This window comes from Delphinus delphis, chromosome 9 (genome assembly GCF_949987515.2).
Source record: "Delphinus delphis chromosome 9, mDelDel1.2, whole genome shotgun sequence".
Classification (NCBI taxonomy): Eukaryota; Metazoa; Chordata; class Mammalia; order Artiodactyla; family Delphinidae; genus Delphinus; species Delphinus delphis.
Window position 1 is genome coordinate 11730864 of NC_082691.1, and position 21659 is coordinate 11752522.

The following is a 21659-nucleotide window of genomic DNA, read 5'->3' on the forward strand; positions in this document are numbered from 1 at the left end:
ATAGCCGCTCAATAAAAGCACTAGTCGAAGGAAAGAAAGAATGAATGAGGACGGCTACCATGACCCTGAAACTTAACAGACGTCATTAACCCCAGGATTTTATGTCTCCGTCTTCCCTCTCCCCATGCAGTTTCCTTATGCTTCGTTACTTCTGCCGAACACGGTTTTCTGAGAACTCATCCTCCACCCTCTAACCCAACGACTGGCTTTGCAAACCCAAGACAGTGGATCCATGGCTCCTGGAGAATAGCAGTGACCATGGGGTCATGGTCCCCATGTGGCAACCACAGAGGAAGCAGTAAGTTCTTCCTCTGGGCAGAGTCATGGGGAGAGGAGGTTTTCCTTTCAACTACTGGATCTTTAAAGTCAAGCTGACTCACCCTCACACCACATCTAGGCGCAGGCAGAGGCCTAGTCATAGGCCCAGTGCCCTGTTTCTTGGATTCTTAAAGCCCGGCACCCTGAAGAGCAAACTCTTGCTCTTGTTCTGCCTTTTGGATTCCATGACCTCTTACGTCAGGTTCTGATGTCACTGTGGGCTTTCTGGTTTTGATGAGCTCTTTGGGTTTTCAACCTGGGGTCTACAGGTCCTTTAGGATCCATTAACTCTTTGAAATTATAGGCAAAGATTTCTGTTCGTATATGGAGGAGAGTCTATAAGAGCTTTCATCAGACTCTCAAAGAGTCCTTAACCTTAAAAAGGGTATTAGTTTTTACATGAATTTCCAATTTTTTTCCAGTTCCAATATTCCCTAATTCCAAGTCACCCACATCTGGAAAATCATAATTGTACAATTCCACACTGTAACCCCCCCGCCGGAGGTTTCTTAGATTCTGTTATAACGTGATACTACACAACAGTGCTAAAATTGTTTACTTCCCTCCAGAAACACATTCCACTCTTCTACACAGGGGATTCATTTGATTACTTTAAAAATGATTTAAACAGGACTCTAGGGCCTTTGGGGAGCTCACATTTCTCCCAAAAGTAAGCAGTGAACTCCTTATTTAGTGGTAGAATCTGTAACGTAGAAATGTTCAAGAGCAGTGATGTGTCAGAAAGTTTTCAGGTAGTACAACACCTCTGAAAATCCCTTGGAAATTCCCTTAAGTTATTATGTACCGTGAGCCAGAGAGCAGCCCACGAATGGACCGAGTATGGCCCTGCCTTCTGTGACACAGTAATAAAACTTGGGCAGAGGTGAACACGAGTGGAAGTGATGATCAGTCAAGCTGAAGTCCTTTTGTTCACTCAAAAAGTAACCAGTGTTTCCTATCTTCAAAGTAGAGGAACCAGGCTCTGAGGCAAGAGTGGTTCAAAGACCAAGAAGATATAGACCCTGCCCTAAGACACTTCCAGCGTCGTAGGAAGACATTAGTACATGGTAGAATACAAGGGATAATGGAACAATATCTTAGAGGTACAAAAACAAATGCTATTAAATCAAAGCAAAAGAACTACTAAGGTCTGCCTAGATCACCGAGACTTTGCGTTTGACTTGAGCCTTTAAAATGGGTTGAAATGCCTTTAAGAGAGAAGCCACTCCAGGAAGGGTGTGGGTAGGAGAGGGCACAGGCTGTTTGACGGAGGTGGAAGACACCAGAAGGACGTAAATACAAGCACAGGATGGTGGAGAGTTAGATTAGAGCCAGTCTTAGGAGACTATGGCAATTGTGCTTAGAAATCTTGACTTTATCACATACCTAACAGGAACCATGGGAAGTTTTTGTGTGGGGGCATTATTTTGTTGGTATTGAGTAATGAAATTGAAAGTATTTGTCAATGAATTTTGAAATCCTGGAGAGAAAAGCTATAGAAGTGACTCAATATAGTTCATCTAGTTCTTCAATGGCAATGTATTCCAGTCTTATGAGAGGGTTTCCATCTTTCCTTAGCACGAGCTCTGATGTAAGAAAGGTTCCATCGAAACCAGTTCCTTTTTGGAGAGGGAGCTCGTAGTTTCATAAGGAACTGAACAAAGAATTCCTCCCCCGCCCCAAAAACCCCATGTAAATAAGCCAACTTTATTAGTTGGTGCATTTTTCACAAGTTCTCAAACTATGCTCAGATTCCACCTCCCTCCCCCTCCATGAAACTAAGGTCTTATACTAATGGGTGTGCAGGAAAACCTGCAGTAGATCTATATAAATAGCCTCTTTCATGTGGCCTCAAGACCTCAGGAGGTGGGCAAGAGTCCCTGAGTCACAAATCTGGCCTAAACTGCTCAGTGGACTGGCTAGGGTGGGCAGAGCAGGGATTAGAAGAAAGGCAGGGCTGACCAGAGGCCCTGCGGGGGTGAGGGCCAGCGGCCGGGTCTGGGACAGGATGCCAGCCGGCCCCCTTACTCACCATGAGGTTAGTATCACATGCCCATCTCTGCCTTCCTCCTGCTATTGTGTGGTGTACTTCCTCAAGGACTAAATTCCAGAGAGGGTCCTTAGCTGCTCTGAGGTCCCCCGAAAGACAGTCTGAGAGCCACTGCGGTGGCCAGCCCTGAGGATACTCCACGGGAAGCTTTGTTCCAGGGTGTGGGTGACATGGGTTATAAGGAGGTAATGCTGTTTATAATAGAGCGATAGGGAGTATCTTCTTAAGAGATCCCTGCCAAGTCCGGGAGAGAGATGATGAGAATCCAAACCTAGGCCATGGCAGGGAGGAGAGAAAAGAAGGGCTGGAAGCAAGTGAGGAGATAAATGTTTAGATGTGAAGCTGAAGAAAGAGGGCGCAATTGAGATGATGGGCATTTGGGAGGATGCAGGTTCTAGTTTGCGCAGAGTAAGACCACAGGGAAAAGAAGTGTCAATGGGGGTGGTGATGGAGGGGAAAAGAACAGTGAGTGATCCATCCTGGCATGACTAGCCTGGTTATTTTTAGGTGTTTTTAGGTGTTGGTGACTCATTGAGGAGGTCAAAGTAGAGGATTACAGTTGTCAGCCACATTCAAAAGCCCACCGGATGGGAGGTGAGGACAGTCACTGGCTGCATCCCTGCCCACCTTGCCTGGTCCTTTGTACACAAACCCAGTGAAGCATCTTAATGGTGCCCACATTGTGACCCTGTCTCAATGATTGAGGAGGCTGAGGGTAGAGGATTAAATGACATGCCCCCATCACGGGTCCCTAAGTGCTGGAGCAAGTATTCAAACTCTGAGTGCACACACTTAACCATTGTTCATCTCCAGCTTTTGAAATGCTGGGTAGTAAACTGAAGGAGAGATATGCTTGAATATCTTGGTGAGAAAGTGGCATTTAAGTTCAGAGGATATTTGCTCTTTTCATCACTTTGGGTGGCTTTCCCTTCCAAATAAAGTGATTCAGAGTTTCAGAGACACTCATTCAGAAATGACCGTAATGGACGTTAGGATTTAAGGTGTTAGAACACATGTGATACTTTTTGTTCGCTGGTTTATTTTTGAATATAGTCATCTAATATCTGGTGCACCATCAGACAATTATATTCTTAAAACAAAAATAATTTATATGGTGCTTTACATAAATAATTTTTTGATGAAAACTATTTTGCTCCCTTTCCATGCTTCTCTCCAAATCAATGGAAATCATTTTAGCATCGTAAGAATAATAGGTAACCTGGCAATGATAACTATCTCTGACTGCAACACTTTAGAGAACATCAGAAACCCCTGGATCCTTCATTTTAAATATTCAGGTTATAATTTAAATGCATGAATAAAACACATCTTAAGTGTCTGCCCTCTCTCCACAGAGGCTGCCCCACCTGGTAAACCAGCAGGAGAGACCTGTAGGTAGAGGGTGGTAGACAGGCCCCTACCTGAGTGTGTGGTTTCTCGCCAAACTTGGCTGACGCTCTTGCAGCATTTCAAAAATGTTTGGCTGGCGAAGAAATGCCACAATCTTGTCATTATATGCTGAAACAGACAAAAGCACAAGTTGTGGTTGAGTCTTCAGCCCAGAGATAATTTTGCTCATGATTGGAAAATGGCAACTAGATACCAGGATTTAATGGAGGAATTGAAAAGGCAGGGAGCAAACTCATCAAAAAATGTAAGCTCGTGAGGGTTTTTTCTGTGACATAATGGTAGGAGTATTTTTAAAAGATCAAACCCAAAGTGAAGCAGATCTAAGTTAATCATCTTTAATATTCTAGGAACTTAACTGGGTGTTAACTCATCCCCTTGTGAACAGATGGAGAAGAAAATAGATCTTCCAGGAGGGGAGTACTACTCTGTTCTTTCTGACTTCTCTTGTCATTTTGCCATAGGTATGATGGCAAAAGATTCTTTATGAGTTCAAAGAAATCCTTTTCTGAGCACTTGCACTTATGACTTTGGCCATCCGTTGATTTCCCAATGGTGATAATGAAAACATCCGAATCCATTTAGACTCTCTCACCTCATTTCCCTTGATACAGGTGGCATGTGTTTTGGAAAGAGGTAGCTGAGGTTAGGAATGGAGACTGTGCCAGTTTATCCCATACATGCATGGGAAGAGAGGTCTAAAGTAAAAAGTGCACCTGAAAGCAACAAAATCCGTCACCTCATTTAAACTATGCTCTCCTGGGACCCAGCTAACAAATCGCTGAATGGAATAAACAAGGCGGGGGGAGGGGAATGACGGTCTGGAAGAGACGGGAGGGAAGAGAGGGAAGGGAAGAGAGAAGGACAAAATGAGGAGGAAGGGAGAGGGAAAAGGGGCAAGTGGGGGGATGGGAACAAAGGATAGGGGTGTGGACTATACCATACGAGAGGAAAAACAAAACACAGAACCCTGAATATTAAAGGAGTCACGATAAGAAACACAAAGCTATCCGGGGGTTCACAAAGCGTGATACATACCCAGTGGCAGTGACTCATGTTGATGTTGGCTTCGAATAGCAGCTACTAGGCTGTGTCCTGGCCTGGCCAGTAGAGAGGCTCCTCTGTTTCTAGAGACTTCTGAGGCCTAATTGCAAAATAAACTTGTTAGCGTTAGAAATCTCAGCCATTTCGGATGAGCTCTGGAAACTAATTTTTCCAAACGAGGGGTAAAAAGGCCCTGACATCACCTCAATTAAAGAAGCAATGAAGTTATAATCCTCAAAGTGATGGAAAATAAGCAAGTTTTAAAAAAATGACTCAGTAGAATGGTCATTAATACACTGAATAGACTAAGAAATATTTCTCATCAGAAATACGTTCAAGAGATGTAAATAAATTCTACATGAATATTACTGGTAAGGTAGGTTTATGACCTTCATCTCTAACAGGCAGCACTGAACTTCATAACTGAATGTGGAATGGGCTCGTTTTCTTAAATAGTGTTTATTACACTCAAATGGCATTTCTTTGTTTAGTGCCTATTCTTTCGTTCACTGTGCTGGCTACTTCACATAGTATCTCATATCCTCACAGAATTCAGCAAGATAAGCATTATTCACTCCCCTTTACAAATGGGGAATCTGAGGATCAGAGAAAATTAAGTCTTTCCAAAACTTTCAAGCGTAAGAGAGAGAACCAGGATACTTACTGATGACTGACGGCAAAGAATTTTGTTTACTTCCCCATACTACTAGCCTGCATCCAATGTCTTGGTTTGGGTTGGACCTTTTGACATAACTTCATGGAATATGGAATTTGCTTAGCTTAAAACTGATACTTGTGATGATTAACTTTAATTTAGCTTGACTTAAAATGTATATAAATTCCCTAGGTTCTAGAGCATGACAATGAGTTTCTACCATGCTTCCATACATATTTTGCTCCTTAAAGGACCCTTGCAGGGTGAGCTATTTAAACCAAGGCACCACAATGGAGGTTTTCCACATTGGAGTACATTCACCAGATATACTGGGTTTGGTGTAAATTATGACTCATTCTATGATATTCGGCAGAGTAGCCAAAACAGACTTTAAAATATTTAAGAATTTTGAAGATGACATTGTGAGATACTCATAAAGGGCTCAGACATCCAGACAGAAAAAGGAAAGAAAATTCTGAGACCAGAATTCACTCACACAGAATTCACGAGAGGTGATGAGCTCCTATGCTCCAAACCCCAGAAAGGTCCAGGTCAGTCTCAAAGTGGTCACTTAAGACTAGGCCACATGTGATATTGCAGATGACACACTAGGGCAGATGACTTAGGGTTTCCTAATTACAGAAATGGTAATTGCTGGTTTTCCTTTAGGTTCTACTTTCACGTCTCACACAGACAAGAATCATATCCTTCGTACGAGACGTGCTACCAGTTCGCTATCTGTATGTAGCAGTCTTTGAACTGCTCTTCTGGAATTAGTAGGGATACAGATCCATCCTTTTCCTCTCCAGATCCTTCTCTTTGCCCATGGCTTACTTGAGGGACAAGGAATAGATTTTGTGCCACTCTGGGTGACTTCTCACTTTGATGCCATTAGCACCCAGCTCTGTTCAGTGGGTGTAGCCAGCCACCGACATTTAGACGCCAGCGCTTCTGTAACAGCACTTTCTGGTTATATGGTTACAATGCAAAGTGATGAAAGAAAGGTTTGCTGATGGCTTACATGCAATAGTGAGTCTCACATTTCTTTCTTCTCCATGAATTAATAAATACATAAAGGCTTTCCGGGACTGAAATATCTCTTTTCCTTCAAGGGAAATGTGTCAGTCCACCTTAATGTGTGTTTAAAATATTTTTTGATGCTGTAAAGACAGGAATCTCAAAAAACCCTCAGTTGAAGATTATCCAAGTGATGAATTACAGAGAGAAATTGGGGAAGCAGATAGATTTGAGAGCGGAACTCAAGAAGACTTGGCTGTGCACTGAACCTGGGCGATGCCTGCAGTCACACCCCGAGCAAAAGTGGCTAATTGTCAGTAGTTGTCTGGAAATGAATAAGGCTTTGAAACAGGAAGAGGCTCACTTCTCTTCCTGGGGGGGGGGGGTCATAGGGAATTCAGGTGTTGCAGATATGCCTTAGGGAAAACTGGTGCCTACTTCTGAGGTCACCTACTTACTGGCAAAACTAAGCCAGATTGAAAGACTTCAGAAGCACAGGAAGGTCAGCTACTTTGAAGGCTGAGGGATATGCCACGAGTGAGATGGAGGAAACAACACAGGGTAGCGGTGGGGTTTCTGGGGTCCGCGGGCCACGGAAACGACGGCCAAGAATAGAGGAGGTGATTGTGAAGTGGTACTGGATGGCTTACAGGGGAGAGAAGCTGAGAACGGGAGGGCTGAATAGAAACGTGCTTCTCCAGCCAGGGGCCAGGAATTTACAGGGATGGAGACAATGCAGGTAGGGCTAAGGAAGGCTCTAATATTCTAAGATTGCGTAGAACTTGGTATGTACTAGGATCTTTGTGGCCCAGAAGCGGTACTCAATGCTCCATCCCGAGGGATGTCTGACATCAACTGAGTGACCGATTTGGATCTCACTGCGAACATGATGCTAACACTTGCTTTCCTAACTACTGAAAATACCTAGAAGAATGGCGTTCCTATTTAAAACCAAGATGATATGACTCACTGAATTCCCCAGAATTTGACATTTTGTCTCACTGAGGTTTTCAGGCAGGGCTGTGTGTGTGGGTGAGAGGGTGAGAGAGAGACAGAGAGAAGAGAACCCCATGTGACTACTTTTAAGATTTCTTTCCCTTTTGATGTTGAGATAGCTTTAATCATAATTGCAAATGTGCAAACTTCAAACATTTAGCTCTCCAGACAACACGAAATAGATATGCTCAGAAAATAGTTTTCAGTGACTGGTAAACAAGCTTCTCTTCTGTGTTGCAACTTGGAAATGTAAATTGGTGGTTTTAAAAAAATCTGTGATTGCAAATTGTAGGTTTTAGACTGAATTTGGGTTAATAATCAGCTAATGCTCTCTTGAAAACACTGGAGACCTGATGATAAAAAAGAGCGAGTTCAGGGGAAAAGCCCAAGGGATGAATTTACGTTCATCTCTCGATTCCTTCTGTACTCTAAAAATGGAGAATTAACAAAGTTTGGAAAGCGAAGAGAGATCTATGTTTGAGTTTTTCAACATATTTATAATAGCGAAAAGTGGGTGATAAACAGAATGTCCAGAGAAAGGCTTGAGTCAAATTATGGCAAATCCATATGATAAAGTATAGCAGAATTTTAATGGCATAGAAACTATCTACAATGTACTATAATGGTAAAGGAAGATACAGAACCATAGACAGTATGATTCAATTGTTTACTTCTATGTTCACCAGGAATTGTCTCCAGATGGGGGACTGTACCTGCCTTTTAACTTCTTTTCCATCTGTGCTTGTATTTTCTACACTCATTATACACTGTTTATAATTCAAAAGTGTATTGTCACAGGTGTCTGAATTTTACAAACTTCCAAACAAACCTGTAATCCAGTACAGGTTACATGGAATCAAGAGGAAAACTACCGATTTTAAAACACAGTGCAAAAGCTACCCTCCCCAAAGGGCAGCTTCCTGCATGATGGCCTCTGTCATCAGAGCTGATGCAATCACTTTTGTCGTAAGAACAGCTCACTGCAAAGAATGACTCACGGTGACTTCTGCTTTGAGAGTGAAAAGTCAATTTTCTTTCCTGCCAGACTCCTGCCCTTTCCCTTGAGGCAATTACTGTTAAGCATTTTTATGTGTACCCTCCCAGAAATTTTCTATCACTAATGACTTTCTAACCTGACCAAGATAAGGTGGTGAAAGAAATTAACATTATGTGTTCTGCTATCCTTCCTTATTAATGTTAATTTATACTGCAAACTGCAGTATAAACAAGACAAAATTTGACCTTCCGTGATTTCCTTACTGATAGAGAGATGGGATCCAATATTTATGGCCCTATGTGCCCCTTCCATTTATCTATGTCCAATTCCATCTGGACACTATGGAAGAAACCAAGCCTGTTTTGTTGGTACTTAAATATATTGCACACAGATGTGCCACTGTATTAAAATGCATGTTAGGGCTTCCCTGGTGGCGCAGTGGTTGAGAGTTCGCCTGCCGATGCAGGGGACACGGGTTTGTGCCCCGGTCCGGGAAGATCCCACATGCCGCGTAGCGGCTGGGCCCATGAGCCATGGCCGCTAAGCCTGTGCGTCCGGAGCCTGTGCTCCACAACGGGAGAGGCCAAGCAGTGAGAGGCCCGCGTACCGCAAAAAAAAAAAAAAAAAAATGCATGTTAAAGTGTCAAATAATGATCTTTTTATGCATAAAATCAAATATGTTGGGGTTTTGAGGGGAATTTTTACCATTTAGGATCTTGAATATAGAAATTGATTTTGTTTTTTGCCTCGCCGCACGGCATGTCGGGGTCCTAGTTCCCCGACCAGGGATCGAGCCCACGCCCCCTGCAGTGGAAGCGCGGAGTCCCAACCACTGGACCTCCAGGGAAGTCCCTAGACACTGATTTTAATTCCATCCTTAAATGCAATGGATAAAAAAGATCAACCCCTGGGTAACACTCAAAAAATGGCTCACAAAGGTGAACAGAAGAAAAAACTGGTTCCTAAAGTTGAGGTCTAAGAAACATCTATAGTGAGTTCCCCATTGCCCATGAGAGGTGACACAGAAAAATCGCAGATTATGGAAACAGTTCACTGATATTCCTGAGTCTCATATTTCCGTCTGCTTAGCTGTCATTTCTAATCGGCTCTCCTACTGTTTCCATACTCATCAACTTACCTAAAGACACACCTACCAGCCTCCCCACCTGGCTTTCCTGCTCATCTTACCTGTGAGCTGTTTTTGGGACTGTGGGTCAAGCCTCACAGACTCTAAGAACCACAGAGCTGGAAGGGGCTTTAGTGGCCATCCAGTCCCCTTGTCTCCAGATGCAGACGGGGAAACTGAGGCCCCGGAAAGGGAAGGAAGGCGCAATGGCACACAGCACCTCTGCGGAGAAGCCACAGCTGGGACTCCCATCTGCTAACGCAAGTCCCAGGTACCCCTCCTCCACAGCCCTCGACTCCCCTGAGGTTTTGCTGTCTCTTCGTCACCCCAGCTTAGGGCCTCATCACCTCCTACCCGGTCTGGGGCAGTGGCCTCTCATGGCCTTTCTCTCTCAAATCTCTCTGTGCCACAATTCTGCCTCTTCTTGGCTGTCACTGTCTTCTTTAAAAATATGAGTTTATACTGGACTGGGAGTTGGGAAATCTGGACTTTGGTCCTGAACTCCCTGGGTGACTTGAGCTCTTGATATTTCAGTGTACTTGACTGTGAAATACGATTCTTAACTGGAGTGGAATTACCATCTAGGAGTGTTTGGAGATGCTCAGGGCTATTTTGTTTTGTTTTTGTTGTCATAGTAACTGGTGAGGCGGGGACATTCCTGAAATTTAATGGATGGGACCAGGAGAAAAGATCCTGCAATGGCAAGGGATGCTTTCACGCATCCGAGAACTGTCATCCCAAATTGTCAATAGTCTTCTCCTTTGGAGAAGCAATGGGCGAACTGATCTCTAAAAGCCCATTTTTACATATCAATCATCATATTCTTCTTCTCAAATTCATTCAATGGACTCATAAAAAAGTCCCAGCTCTTCTACGTGGCATTCAAAGCTTTCCAAAATTCAAGACAAAAACCAAGTGGAAACTTACTATTCTGGTCACAGTGAACTATTTATTCCTCGTCTTTCTGCAGACCTTTCTCAATCCCACCTCGGCACTGACGCTTGTGCTGTGCTCTCTGTGGGGCTGTCCTTCCTCTGTCTTTGTACTTAGCTAGGTTTTACCGATTTTTCTAGGTCTAGGTCAAGTACCTTCTTTTAAAAGATACTTTTCCTTGGCCTCTTTTGAACTGTGGCATCTGTCCTAACGTCTCTCTTGGCACTCAGTCGTATTCTAATTTCTCCTGTTACCTAACTCTGTGTGTGTTTTTGGCCTGGCTTCAAAAATAGAATACAAATTTCTCCAGGACAGGGATCGCATCTCATACATCTTTGCATTTCACAGTGCTCATGGCAGGCCATGCACTTAATCAATGTTTGGGGCACAGCAAACACAATTAGCATTTCTGCCACACCCCTCTCTCTATTTTTATACCCAGGTCCTCCTGACTCCTCAGTCCCTAGGCTGTGCGTTCTCACAGTAAGAGGAACCAGGTATTTGTTTTCACAGAGGCTGGGTCTCTGTTTTCTCTGGTGCGCTGCCTCTGGGTCAGATATCCTCTGCCTCCCAGCTTCTGTCTTGGTTGCTTTCTTGGTTTTCCCTTGTGTCAGTGAAAAGCTGCCAGCAGAGAGAGGTTGGGCAGAGAGATGAGAGGGGTTTAAAAACCTGACGGACAGTCAGTTGGAGACTGAATGAATTACGAGGCAACCAGATGGCTGACACACACTGACACCCTTTTGTCATTATGTGTTAGACTTTCTTGGCTTGATTCAGACGGCATTTTGTTATTAATATTGATATTCAACGTGACTGTGTTTGGGCTAGTCAATCACATCAAATAAACGTTTTGGAACAGGGAATGCAAGTAATGCTCACGATCTTAATCTTGTTCTTTCAACAGGAAGGCTCTAATATTTACATTTTCGGGTTAATTTCGTGTATGTGTAACAGATCTATAGGTTTAGGGTTTTCACTGAGTGATTGACTTTAAAAAAAATGAACCGTGGTGAATCTGTCTGCGGTACTGAGCTTCTTTTATCTTATGCAGTTACTCTATGTTAACACTGAAATTACCTTAATAATATTAAATATTAAAAAAATTAAAATTAAATAATATTAAAAATAAATATTAAATATTTAAATACATTAAAATGGCATATTTCAAGTTGATGCAGAATTTTGAATTTATCCGTTATCATATGAAGACAATACATCTTGAAATTTCTGACGTGTTATAAAAGGGAGGGGGACTATACGTGTTGAGCTGAGAAGTGGAGGCCTGGCTTTCTGTAGCCTGTGAACGTGTCTGCCGCTGAGTGCCTGGTATCTGAAGCGTCCTGAAACCCACAAAACCCTTGGGGAGGTATACTACTCCCTCTCTGCATGGTCACATACAGATATTACGTATATGCAGAAAGAGTTAACATGCTTTCAGAGGCATCCTAAAACAATGATATTTAAGATGACTCCATGAAAGAAAAATCCAATTTATCACACTGGCCTTAAACCATGAGTACCCTTGGTTGGAAATAGTTACGTTTCTCAGTGTATACAGATGAGTCCCCCGAAAAACCAGTGAAGATTTTCTTTTTGTGCACTAAGCTTTCATTAAAACAACAAGCTCTTCCCTTGAGACTCATGTTTATTCTCTGGAGGCTGTCAGGTAGATGGTTATTTTCTGTTTCTCCAGAGACGTCCACTGTGGCTCTCCCTGGAATGACTCTCTGTGGGACCGCATAGATATATTTCTTTGCTTCCTATACCACTTTCTTCATTTTTTAACCTCACGGTAATCTAACTCTACAAGCTGCTTCATGGGAAATGGTTTTCAGAGCCCACACCTCCTGAGATCCTGGTGGTTTGTATGAAAAGAAGGTGTAGCTATTCGGGAAATGTCAGTGAGGACATAAAGGGATTTGCTCATTTTAATATCAAGAGCTGATTAGCGATAGAAGAGAGCTATGTTTTGAGTTTTGGTTTGAGAAAGGAGAACAGGAAAGGGTATGGGATATAGAAGCAGGAATTCAGAAAGGCAAGGAACCTGATGTTTAAGAAAGGGGGCAGCCTTTTAGGTTGTTACGTAATATTGAGCAGTATTCCCTGTGCTATAGGAAAAGAATTTGAAAAAGAATAGATACATGTATATGTATAACTGAATCACTTTGCTATACACCTGAAACTAACACAACATTGTTAATCAACTATACTCCATATAAAATAAAAAGTTAAAAAAAAAAGGGGGGGGGGCAGCCTTTCACGGCCCAGCAGAAGATAATCATGTCGAGTGAAAGAAAATATAAATCAGGGAAGAGCAGATGGTAGGGTGGGAACAGAGTATTCATGTGGCCCAATTGATTCCCCCAGTTTTCAGTCCACGAATGCACTACTGAAGTCTTTTCCAGGATCCAGGGAGAGGTAGAAGTGTAAATGCAGTCATATGCTGCCTAGCACTTCCACGATCTTTTAAGAATTTACATGTGACCAGTGGGCCTGAGGAAGCACCTCTCCAGTCATAAGTGTAGGGATGCATTTTCAGTCTCCTTTAAACTAGATCAATTTTTCAGTAGTGTGATTGTGTAGGACAAAAGGGGAGGCAGAAGGAAGGCAATCTGAAGATGGGTCTAGGGCACAAAGTGGGTGCCCCGAGTCCTCATCCACTCTGCTAAAGAGCATACGGATATGGCTCAGCTCCTGGAGGAACAGACAACCCTAGATCCTGGCTCCACCAGCAGAGGTAGAGTCTATGGTCCTGTGAACGGTGGGGCAGGGGGAGAGGGGTTTACCTCTCCAGCGCTGTAACTTCGGAGTCTCTGGAGGTGCTGTCGATGTGTCAGATGGTTGGGAAGACGCCCATTCTGAAGAGGGATTCGGGGGTCAATGAAAGTGGTAGCTCGACTGTTGTGGTCCACGAAGAAAGACTATGGACAGACCAAGAAAGAGCACATGCATGAGAACCAGCCAAATGAAGCCAGTGATACCTGGGAGCCCTCCAGGGCTCAGTCATCATGTTTACGTGTGTCCCTCCTTTTCATCTACTCAAAACTAGATGGAAGATGTGCCTCTGCTTCTGCTTGCTCAGCAGTTCAAAGAAGCAACGCCAGTCGCTGATAATCACTTTACACGGTGGAGTCACAGAACAGTGAGCATAACACCTTACCTATCATGGAAAATAAGAGAAATAGAGCCTTTCATGGATAAAAGTCATTCTAGTAATTAATCATTTGTAGAGCATTTTGTTTATTTTTTAAATAAATGCTCTTTTTTTTTGATTATAGGATTAGCATAGTCTCACGGAGAAAAAAACTTGAAAAGGATAAAAACGTGGGAAGAAGGTAGCTAAAACCATCCCAAATATTACAATCTAAAGGTAATCACCGAAATATTTTGGTGAATGTTTTCCATTTTTTTCTCTTCCTATGCAAATACACAAATATATACATACCTTCCCACATCAGCACCTACAATTTTGTTGTAAGATTTTTTCACCTATTATTTTATGAGCCTTTTCCTATGTTATTAAGTATTCTTTTAACACAGAATTGTATTGATTATATGGTGTTCAGTTTGATGAATGCATAATAATTAATTTCAGTACCCTCTATCATTGGACACTTGACTTTTTACTGTTTTATAATAATGCTTCAATAAACACTCTTGTGTATAAATCTTTGTGGCATGTCTGATTAGTGTATAAGTTCCAATATATGACAAAAGTCATTCTTTAAAACTAAAATTAGTTACCTTTCACAAAAGAGAAAATTAATACTTTTTTTTTTCTTTTACAAAACCTTCTGTACTAGAAAATAATCTTTCAAATACTCTCTTCTGAGCAAAGTGTAATATTTGGTAACGATATCTTTGCCTTAAATGACCTCAACCAGTGCTTGTTTTAGACATGTTCAGGTGTCACCTGACAGAAGTAGGCCAAGAAATATTATACAGATTTGGAAATTATTCTTGGGGAATATGAGCTTATGATTTAAAGTACTGTAAACAAGATTCATTGTAAACCAATCTTTTAAAAAGCTTTATAAAATGTCATACAGGAAGTGGGTTTCACTAGGGAGATCAAAAATACTCACAGATACTAATCATGTGAATTAGTATCTGTGCCTGGTAATAAAATTTCCCAGAACAGCTTCCCACATAGAGCCAAAAAAGAGCTGTATGTCCAACAACAGAGGGGACTGAAATGATGTCCCCTGAAACACCATGTTAGATGCTCAAAAAATGATGCCAGTGATATAAAAAAAATACAAGAATCTGAATAAGAATGAAATGTGAGTGGGAAAAAACCCAACATTTATCAACATGTTTACATGAGATTTTAAACACGCAAGTATAAGCTAAATTAGTGTATAGTAAAAGGAGACATTATTCAACTATATGTCAAAGTTTATAAATTAAAGTTAAATGGGTTCCTTATAAATATGTATATGTGGTAATTTTTTAGTATAAATTCCTAAAAGTTGAGTTAATTACTGGGTTAAAAGTTAGGATAACATTTATGTTTATTGATCCATATTAACAAACTACCTTCACAAGAGCCGTACATATTTGTCATCTTACCAAAAGTCCATGAACGCTTTTCACGGACTTTGCCAGTGCTGAGTATTGGAAAGAACTCTTAGAAATGTTGAATGGTAAATAATGATGAATTATAAGGGAAGCCAAACATTTTCTCCTAAGTTTATTTGTCAATTTCTTCATTGGAGTGTTGTCTACTTTGCCTTTTTCCCTTTTTTGTTGTTAGGATGTTAAGATTTTCTTTAATTTAAACGTGCTTACTCATGTGCCTTCACACTGCTTTTGATTTTCGTTGGCTTTGTTTTCTAATACACAGAATTTTTTAGGTTCTTATGTATACAAATCTCTCAATTATTTCTCTCTAGCTAGAGGTCAGTTAAATGCTTAATTATATTTTTCTAGCTTTATTTTTGGTGGGTTAATTGTTTCTGGAAACTTATTTTGGTATGATGTGAAGTTGTAATTGGATTTTTTTCTCCAAGGGCTTATTTTTCTAAATCACCCATTCCCTATCGTTTCATTAAATATAAATTCTTATAAATACCATGGTGTGTTTCAGGAATATTTTATCTGTTCCAATGGTCTGTGGGAGTTTCACTGTTCCAATTATTAATGTCTGTAGGGCAAGTTTCCTCTTATTATTTATCTTTTCCAAAATTTTCTTAGGTATTCTTGCCTGTTTATTTCACTCTTCCAGATGAACTGATATTAATTTTATTAATTTCCAAAATAGTTTTAACTGGCAAATAATGATAATTTTGTCTCCTTTTTTACAAGGGCTCTTTTACCTTTTACCTCCTTTTTTTGTAATACATGCAAGAACTTCCAAAACAATGTTAAATAAGATACGGCTGCTGCAATCTTCTTGTTCTGTATTTTGATAGGAAAACTTACTAGGGTCCAATTGTAAAACAGGACATGGTTCATTATGTTAAGGGAGCCTTTATTTTGTCATGAAAACACACTTACTTTCCTACTTTTCTAAGACTATGTTTTATTTTTAAAACATAAATGTGTATTTCATTTTTATCAAGTACTTTTCTAGTATTTCTTAAAATGATCAACTGAAATTCCTCCTATAAACTATTGGTTAAAATACTAGAGATAATAGATTTACTAGTAGTAAATGACCCTTATATCTTTGGGAGAAAACCTATTTAATTGTGGTGGGTCATTCTTTTAATATACTGTCAAATTCAACTTCATTTTAATTTTTTTAATTTGTTTTTAATTTTTGTTTCAAAAGCATTTATTTATTTTTTGTTATGCTAATTACAGTCTTCACCAAATAGAGTATAAACTTGTATCTGCTAGGACAGTGTTTTACTTATCTCTAAACCGCTCATGCTGTGGCACTGTATTAGGTATAATACATAACTCAACAATTTGTGAGCACAATTCATGAATGCATGACATGAGAACTTTGATTTCAAACACTTCATTTTTAAATATGAGCTTATTGGAACTCAAGTGAATTTTGTGTATAGTTTTTTAAAAAATTCAGATTTCCCTAGTTTTACTTTTACTCATCTGTGTACATTTAGTTTTATACAGTTTAATCATGTTCATGTATCCACCACCACAGTCAAGATACTGAACAGTTCAATCACCATAAGGACCCTTCATGGGGCCCTTTCCAATTACACTTACCTCCCTTCCTTATTCCTCTACCCCATTCCATCCTTGACCCCTAGCCAATAACTGTTCTCCATTTCTGAATTTTTGTCACCTCAAGAATGCTATAAAAATGGAATCATACAGTATGTAACCTTTTGAGATTGACTTTTTTCACTTAATATAATTTCTGTGAGATTCCTCCAAGTTGTTACATGTATCAGCAGTTCATTCTTTTTTTTTCATTGCTGATTACTTTTCTATGGTATGGATGTACTAAATTTGTGGCAACAGTTTTTGCTTTCCGCCTAGTTTCATAAGCAAAGTTATAATGGCTTCATGAAATAAACTATGCAGTTTCCATTTTTTCCCATGTTCTGGAGTAGAGCATGAAGATATCTGGGAGTGGGAAATGCATTCACTGATACGTTCTCCAAATTATTCTATAAGTCTATTCAATTTTTTATATTTACCAAGTCAAATGTATATGAATATATATATAATATGTAAATTATTCATTTCTTCTAGATTTTCTGTGATATCAAACATTTATTGAACTATTTGTTAAATAAAGACATGTATTTTCTTTTTTCCTTTTAAAAATTTCCCTGCACCTGCTACATCTCATTTTGTTGATTTTATTTACTATTTATCTCTCTTCTACAACAACTCTTACATTTACTTCTTACACTGTTTTCTAATTCATACACTTCTGCCTTTTATTTTTTTCAAATAAACATTAAAATACATTTCTGCTTCAATTACTGTTGCTTTTTTATCTTCTCTAAATCATTGATTTGGAAGCTTATATTTTATATTTATTTTTCTTCTTTGATAATAAAAACCAGTGCTGCTAGCCCTTTGAGTACATGCTTTCTTATCTCATGCTTTATTAAGTACTACTCTCTTGCATTTTCGATAACTTCTTAAAGATTTCTAAGTCTTAATTTTATTTAAAACCCAATAGTCACATAGAATATTGTTTTGAATTTCCAACTAGCCCAGTTTTTGTTTCTGATGGTGGTTTTTAAATTTGTTATTTAAAATTTGGCTTTATTGCTTGCAGCCATGGAATGCAACTTGAGTATTTTCTGCTTTTTTGTTTTCTTTGTGTTATAGAATGTTATCACTTAGAAAAATGGTCCATAGATCTTGAAAAGATGTTGTAAGCTCTTTTTTTTATTGTATTTATTCCTTGGTATTTTATTCTTTTTGGTATGATTTTAAATGGGATTATTTTCTTCTTTCTCTTTCTGATAGTTCACTATTAGTGTAGAGAAAAGCAACATATTTCTATATATTAATCTTGTATTCTTCAAATTTACTGAACTCTATTAGTTCTAATAGTTTTTTGGTAGACTTCAGGGTTTTCTATACATACTATTATGCCATCTGTAAATAGTGACTCTTTTACTTTTTTTCCTTCCAATTTTTGATATTTTTTATTTCTTTTCCTTGTCTAATTGCTGTGGCTAGAACTTACAACACTATGTTAAATAAAGGTGGCAAGAGTGGGCATCCTTGTGTTGTTCCTGGTTTTAGAGGAAAAGCTTTCAGTTTTTTACCATTGAGTATGATGTTGGCTGTGGGTGACAGTATGATGTGGATGTTTGTCATAAATGGCCTTTATTATGTTGGGATATGTTCCCTCTATACCAACTTTGTTGAGAGTTCTTTATCATAAATGGATGCTGAATTTTGACAAATGCATTTTCTGCATCTATTGAGATGATCATGTGATTTTTATCATTCCTTTCGTTAATGTAGTGTATCCCATTGATTTGTGGATGTTCAACCATCCTTGCATTCCTGGAATAAATCCCACTTGATCATGGTATATGATCCTTTTAAGGTATTATTGAATTTGATTGGTTAGTATTTTGTTGAGCGTTTTTAATCTACATTCATCAGAGATATTGCCCTGTAATTTTCTTTTTTTCATAGTGTCTTTGTCTGGTTTTGGTATCAGGGTAACAGTGGCCTCTGAGAATGATTTTGTGAGTGTTCCTGCCTCTTCAATTTTTTGGAATAAAATACCTAGGAATAAACTTAACCAAGGAAGTGAAAGACCTATACTCTGAAAACTATAAAACACTGATGAAGGAAACTGAAGATGATACAAAGGAATGGAAAGATATCCTGTGTTCACAGATAGGAAGAATTGTTAAAATTTCCATACTACTCAAAGCAATCTACAGATTTAATGCAACCTCTTTCAAAATACCTATGACATTTTCCACAGAACTAGAATAAATAATCCTAAAATTTATATGGAACCACAAAAGACCCAAAATTGCAAAAGCAATCTTGAGGAAAAAAGAACAAAGTTTTCATGCTCCCTGACTTCAGACAATACTACAAAGCTACAGTAATCAAAACAGCATGGTACTGTCATGAAAACAGACACACAGATCAATGGAACAGAATAGAGAATGCAGAAATAAGCCCATGCACTTATGATCAATTAATTTATGACAAAGAAGGCAAGAATATACAATGGAGGAAAAACAGTCTCTTCAATAAGAGGTGCTGGGAAAACTGGACAACTACATGTAAAAAAATGAAATTAGAACATTCACTAAACCATATACAGAAATCAACTCAAAACAGATTAAAGACCTAAATATAAGACCTAAAACCAAAAACTCCTAGAAGCGAACACAGGCAGAACACTCTTTGACATAAATTGGACAAATATTTTTTGGGGTCTGTCTCCCAAGGCAAAAGAAAGAAAAGCAAAAATAAACAAATGGGACCTAATTAAACTTAAAAGCTTTTGGACAGCAAAGGGAACCATTGACAAAAAGACAACCTACTGAATGGGAGAAAAATACATGCAAAAGATATGACTGATAAAGGTTAATAACCAAAATATATAAACAGTTCTTATGACTCAATATTAAAAAAAAAAGAACCTGATTAAAAATGGGCAGTAGGGGCTTCCCTGGTGGTGCAGTGGTTGAGAGTCCACCTGCCGATGCAGAAGACATGGGTTCGTGCCCCAGTCCAGGAAGATCCCACATGCCACAGAGCGGCTGGGACTGCGAGCCATGGCCGCTGAGCCTATGCGTCTGGAGCCTGTACTCCGCAACGGGAGAGGCCACAGCAGTGAGAGGCCTGCGTACCGCGAAAAAAAAAAAAAAAAGGGCAGAAGACCTGAGTAGACATTTTTCCAAAGAAGATATACAATTGGTCAACAGGCACATAAAAAGATGCTCAACATTGCTAATCACCAGAAAAATGCAAATCAAAACCAGAATGAGATATGTCACCTCACCCCGTCAGAAGGGCTATTTTCAAAAAGTCTACAAACAACAAATGATGGTGAGGATGTGGAGAAAAGAAAACCCTAGGACATTCTTTTTTTTTTTTTTAACATCTTTATTGGAGTATAATTGCTTTACAATGGTGTGCTAGTTTCTGCTTCATAACAAAGCGAATCGGTAATACATGTACATATGTTCCCATATCTCTTCCCTCTTGCATCTTCCTCCCTCCCACCCTCCCTATCCCACTCCTCTAGGTGGTCAAAAAGCACCAAGCTGATCTCCCTGTGCTATGCGGCTGCTTCCCACTAGCTATTTATTTTACGTTTGGTAGTGTATATATGTCCATGTCACTCTCTCACTTTGTCACAGCTTACCCTTCCCCCTCCCCATATCTTCAAGTCCATTCTCTAGTAGGTCTGTGCCTTTATTCCCGCCTTACCCCTAGGTTCTTCATGACTTTTTTTTTTCTTAGATTCCATATATATGTGTTAGCATATGGTATTTGTTTTTCTCTTTCTGACTTACCTCACTCGGTATGACAGACTCTAGGTCCATCCACCTCACTACAAATAACCCAATTTCGTTTCTTTTTATGGCTGAGTAATATTCCATTGTATATATGTGCCACATCTTCTTTATCTATTCATCTGTTGATGGACACTTAGGTTGCTTCCATCTCCTGGCTATTATAAATAGGGCTGCAATGAACATTGTGGTACATGACTCTTTTTGAATTATGGTTTTCTCAGGGTATATGCCCAGTAGTGGGATTGCTGGGTCGTATGGTAGTTCTATTTGTAGTTTTTTAAGGAACCTCCATACTGTTCTCCATAGTGGCTGTACCAATTCACATTCCCACCAGCAGTGCAAGAGTGTTCCCTTTTCTCCACACCCTCTCCAGCATTTATTGTTTCTAGATTTTTTGATTATGGCCATTCTGACTGGTGTGAGATGATATCTCATTATAGTTTTGATTTGCATTTCTCTAATGATTAATGATGTGAGCATTCTTTCATGTGTTTGTTGGCAATCTGTATATCTTTGGAGAAATGTCTATTTAGGTCTTCTGCCCATTTTTGGATTGGGTTGTTTTTTTGTTATTGAGCTGCACGAGCTGCTTGTAAATTTTGGAGATTAATCCTTTTTCAGTTGCTTCATTTGCAAATATTTTCTCCCATTCTGAGGGCTGTCTTTTCATCTTGTTTATGGTTTCCTTTGTTGTGCACAAGCTTTTAAGTTTCATTAGGTCCCATTTGTTTATTTTTGTTTTTATTTCCATTTCTCTAGGAGGTGGGTCAAAAAGGATCTTGCTGTGATTTATGTCATAGAGTGTTCTGCCTATGTTTTCCTATAAGAGTTTGATAGTTTCTGGCCTTACATTTAGGTCTTTAATCCATTTTGAGCTTATTTTTGTGTATGGTGTTAGGAAGTGTTCTAATCTCATACTTTTACATGTACCTGTCCAGTTTTCCCAGCACAGAGAATCCCAAAGATGCTACCAGAAAACTACTAGAGCTAATCAATGAACTTGGTAAAGTAGCAGGATACAAAATTAATGCACAGAAATCTCTGGCATTCCTATACACTAATGATGAGAAATCTGAAAGTGAAATTAAGAAAACATTCCCATTTACCATTGCAACAAAAAGAATAAAATATCTAGGAATAAACCTACCTAAGGAGACAAAAGACCTGTATGCAGA

The 21659-nt window shown here is 39.5% G+C and overlaps 1 protein-coding gene across 1 annotated transcript in view; it reads right to left on the reverse strand.

The window, feature by feature from the left end:
• HECW1 (HECT, C2 and WW domain containing E3 ubiquitin protein ligase 1) overlaps nt 1–21659 on the reverse strand; it is a 253204-nt gene that overhangs the window by 65425 nt on the left and 166120 nt on the right. Inside the window, exons 14-16 of the mRNA XM_060019836.1 lie at nt 13330–13464; nt 4814–4919; nt 3790–3886 (exon numbers count right to left, since the gene is read on the reverse strand). Coding sequence (XP_059875819.1) covers nt 3790–3886; nt 4814–4919; nt 13330–13464 — 338 coding nt within the window. The remainder of the gene's footprint in view (nt 1–3789; nt 3887–4813; nt 4920–13329; nt 13465–21659) is intronic.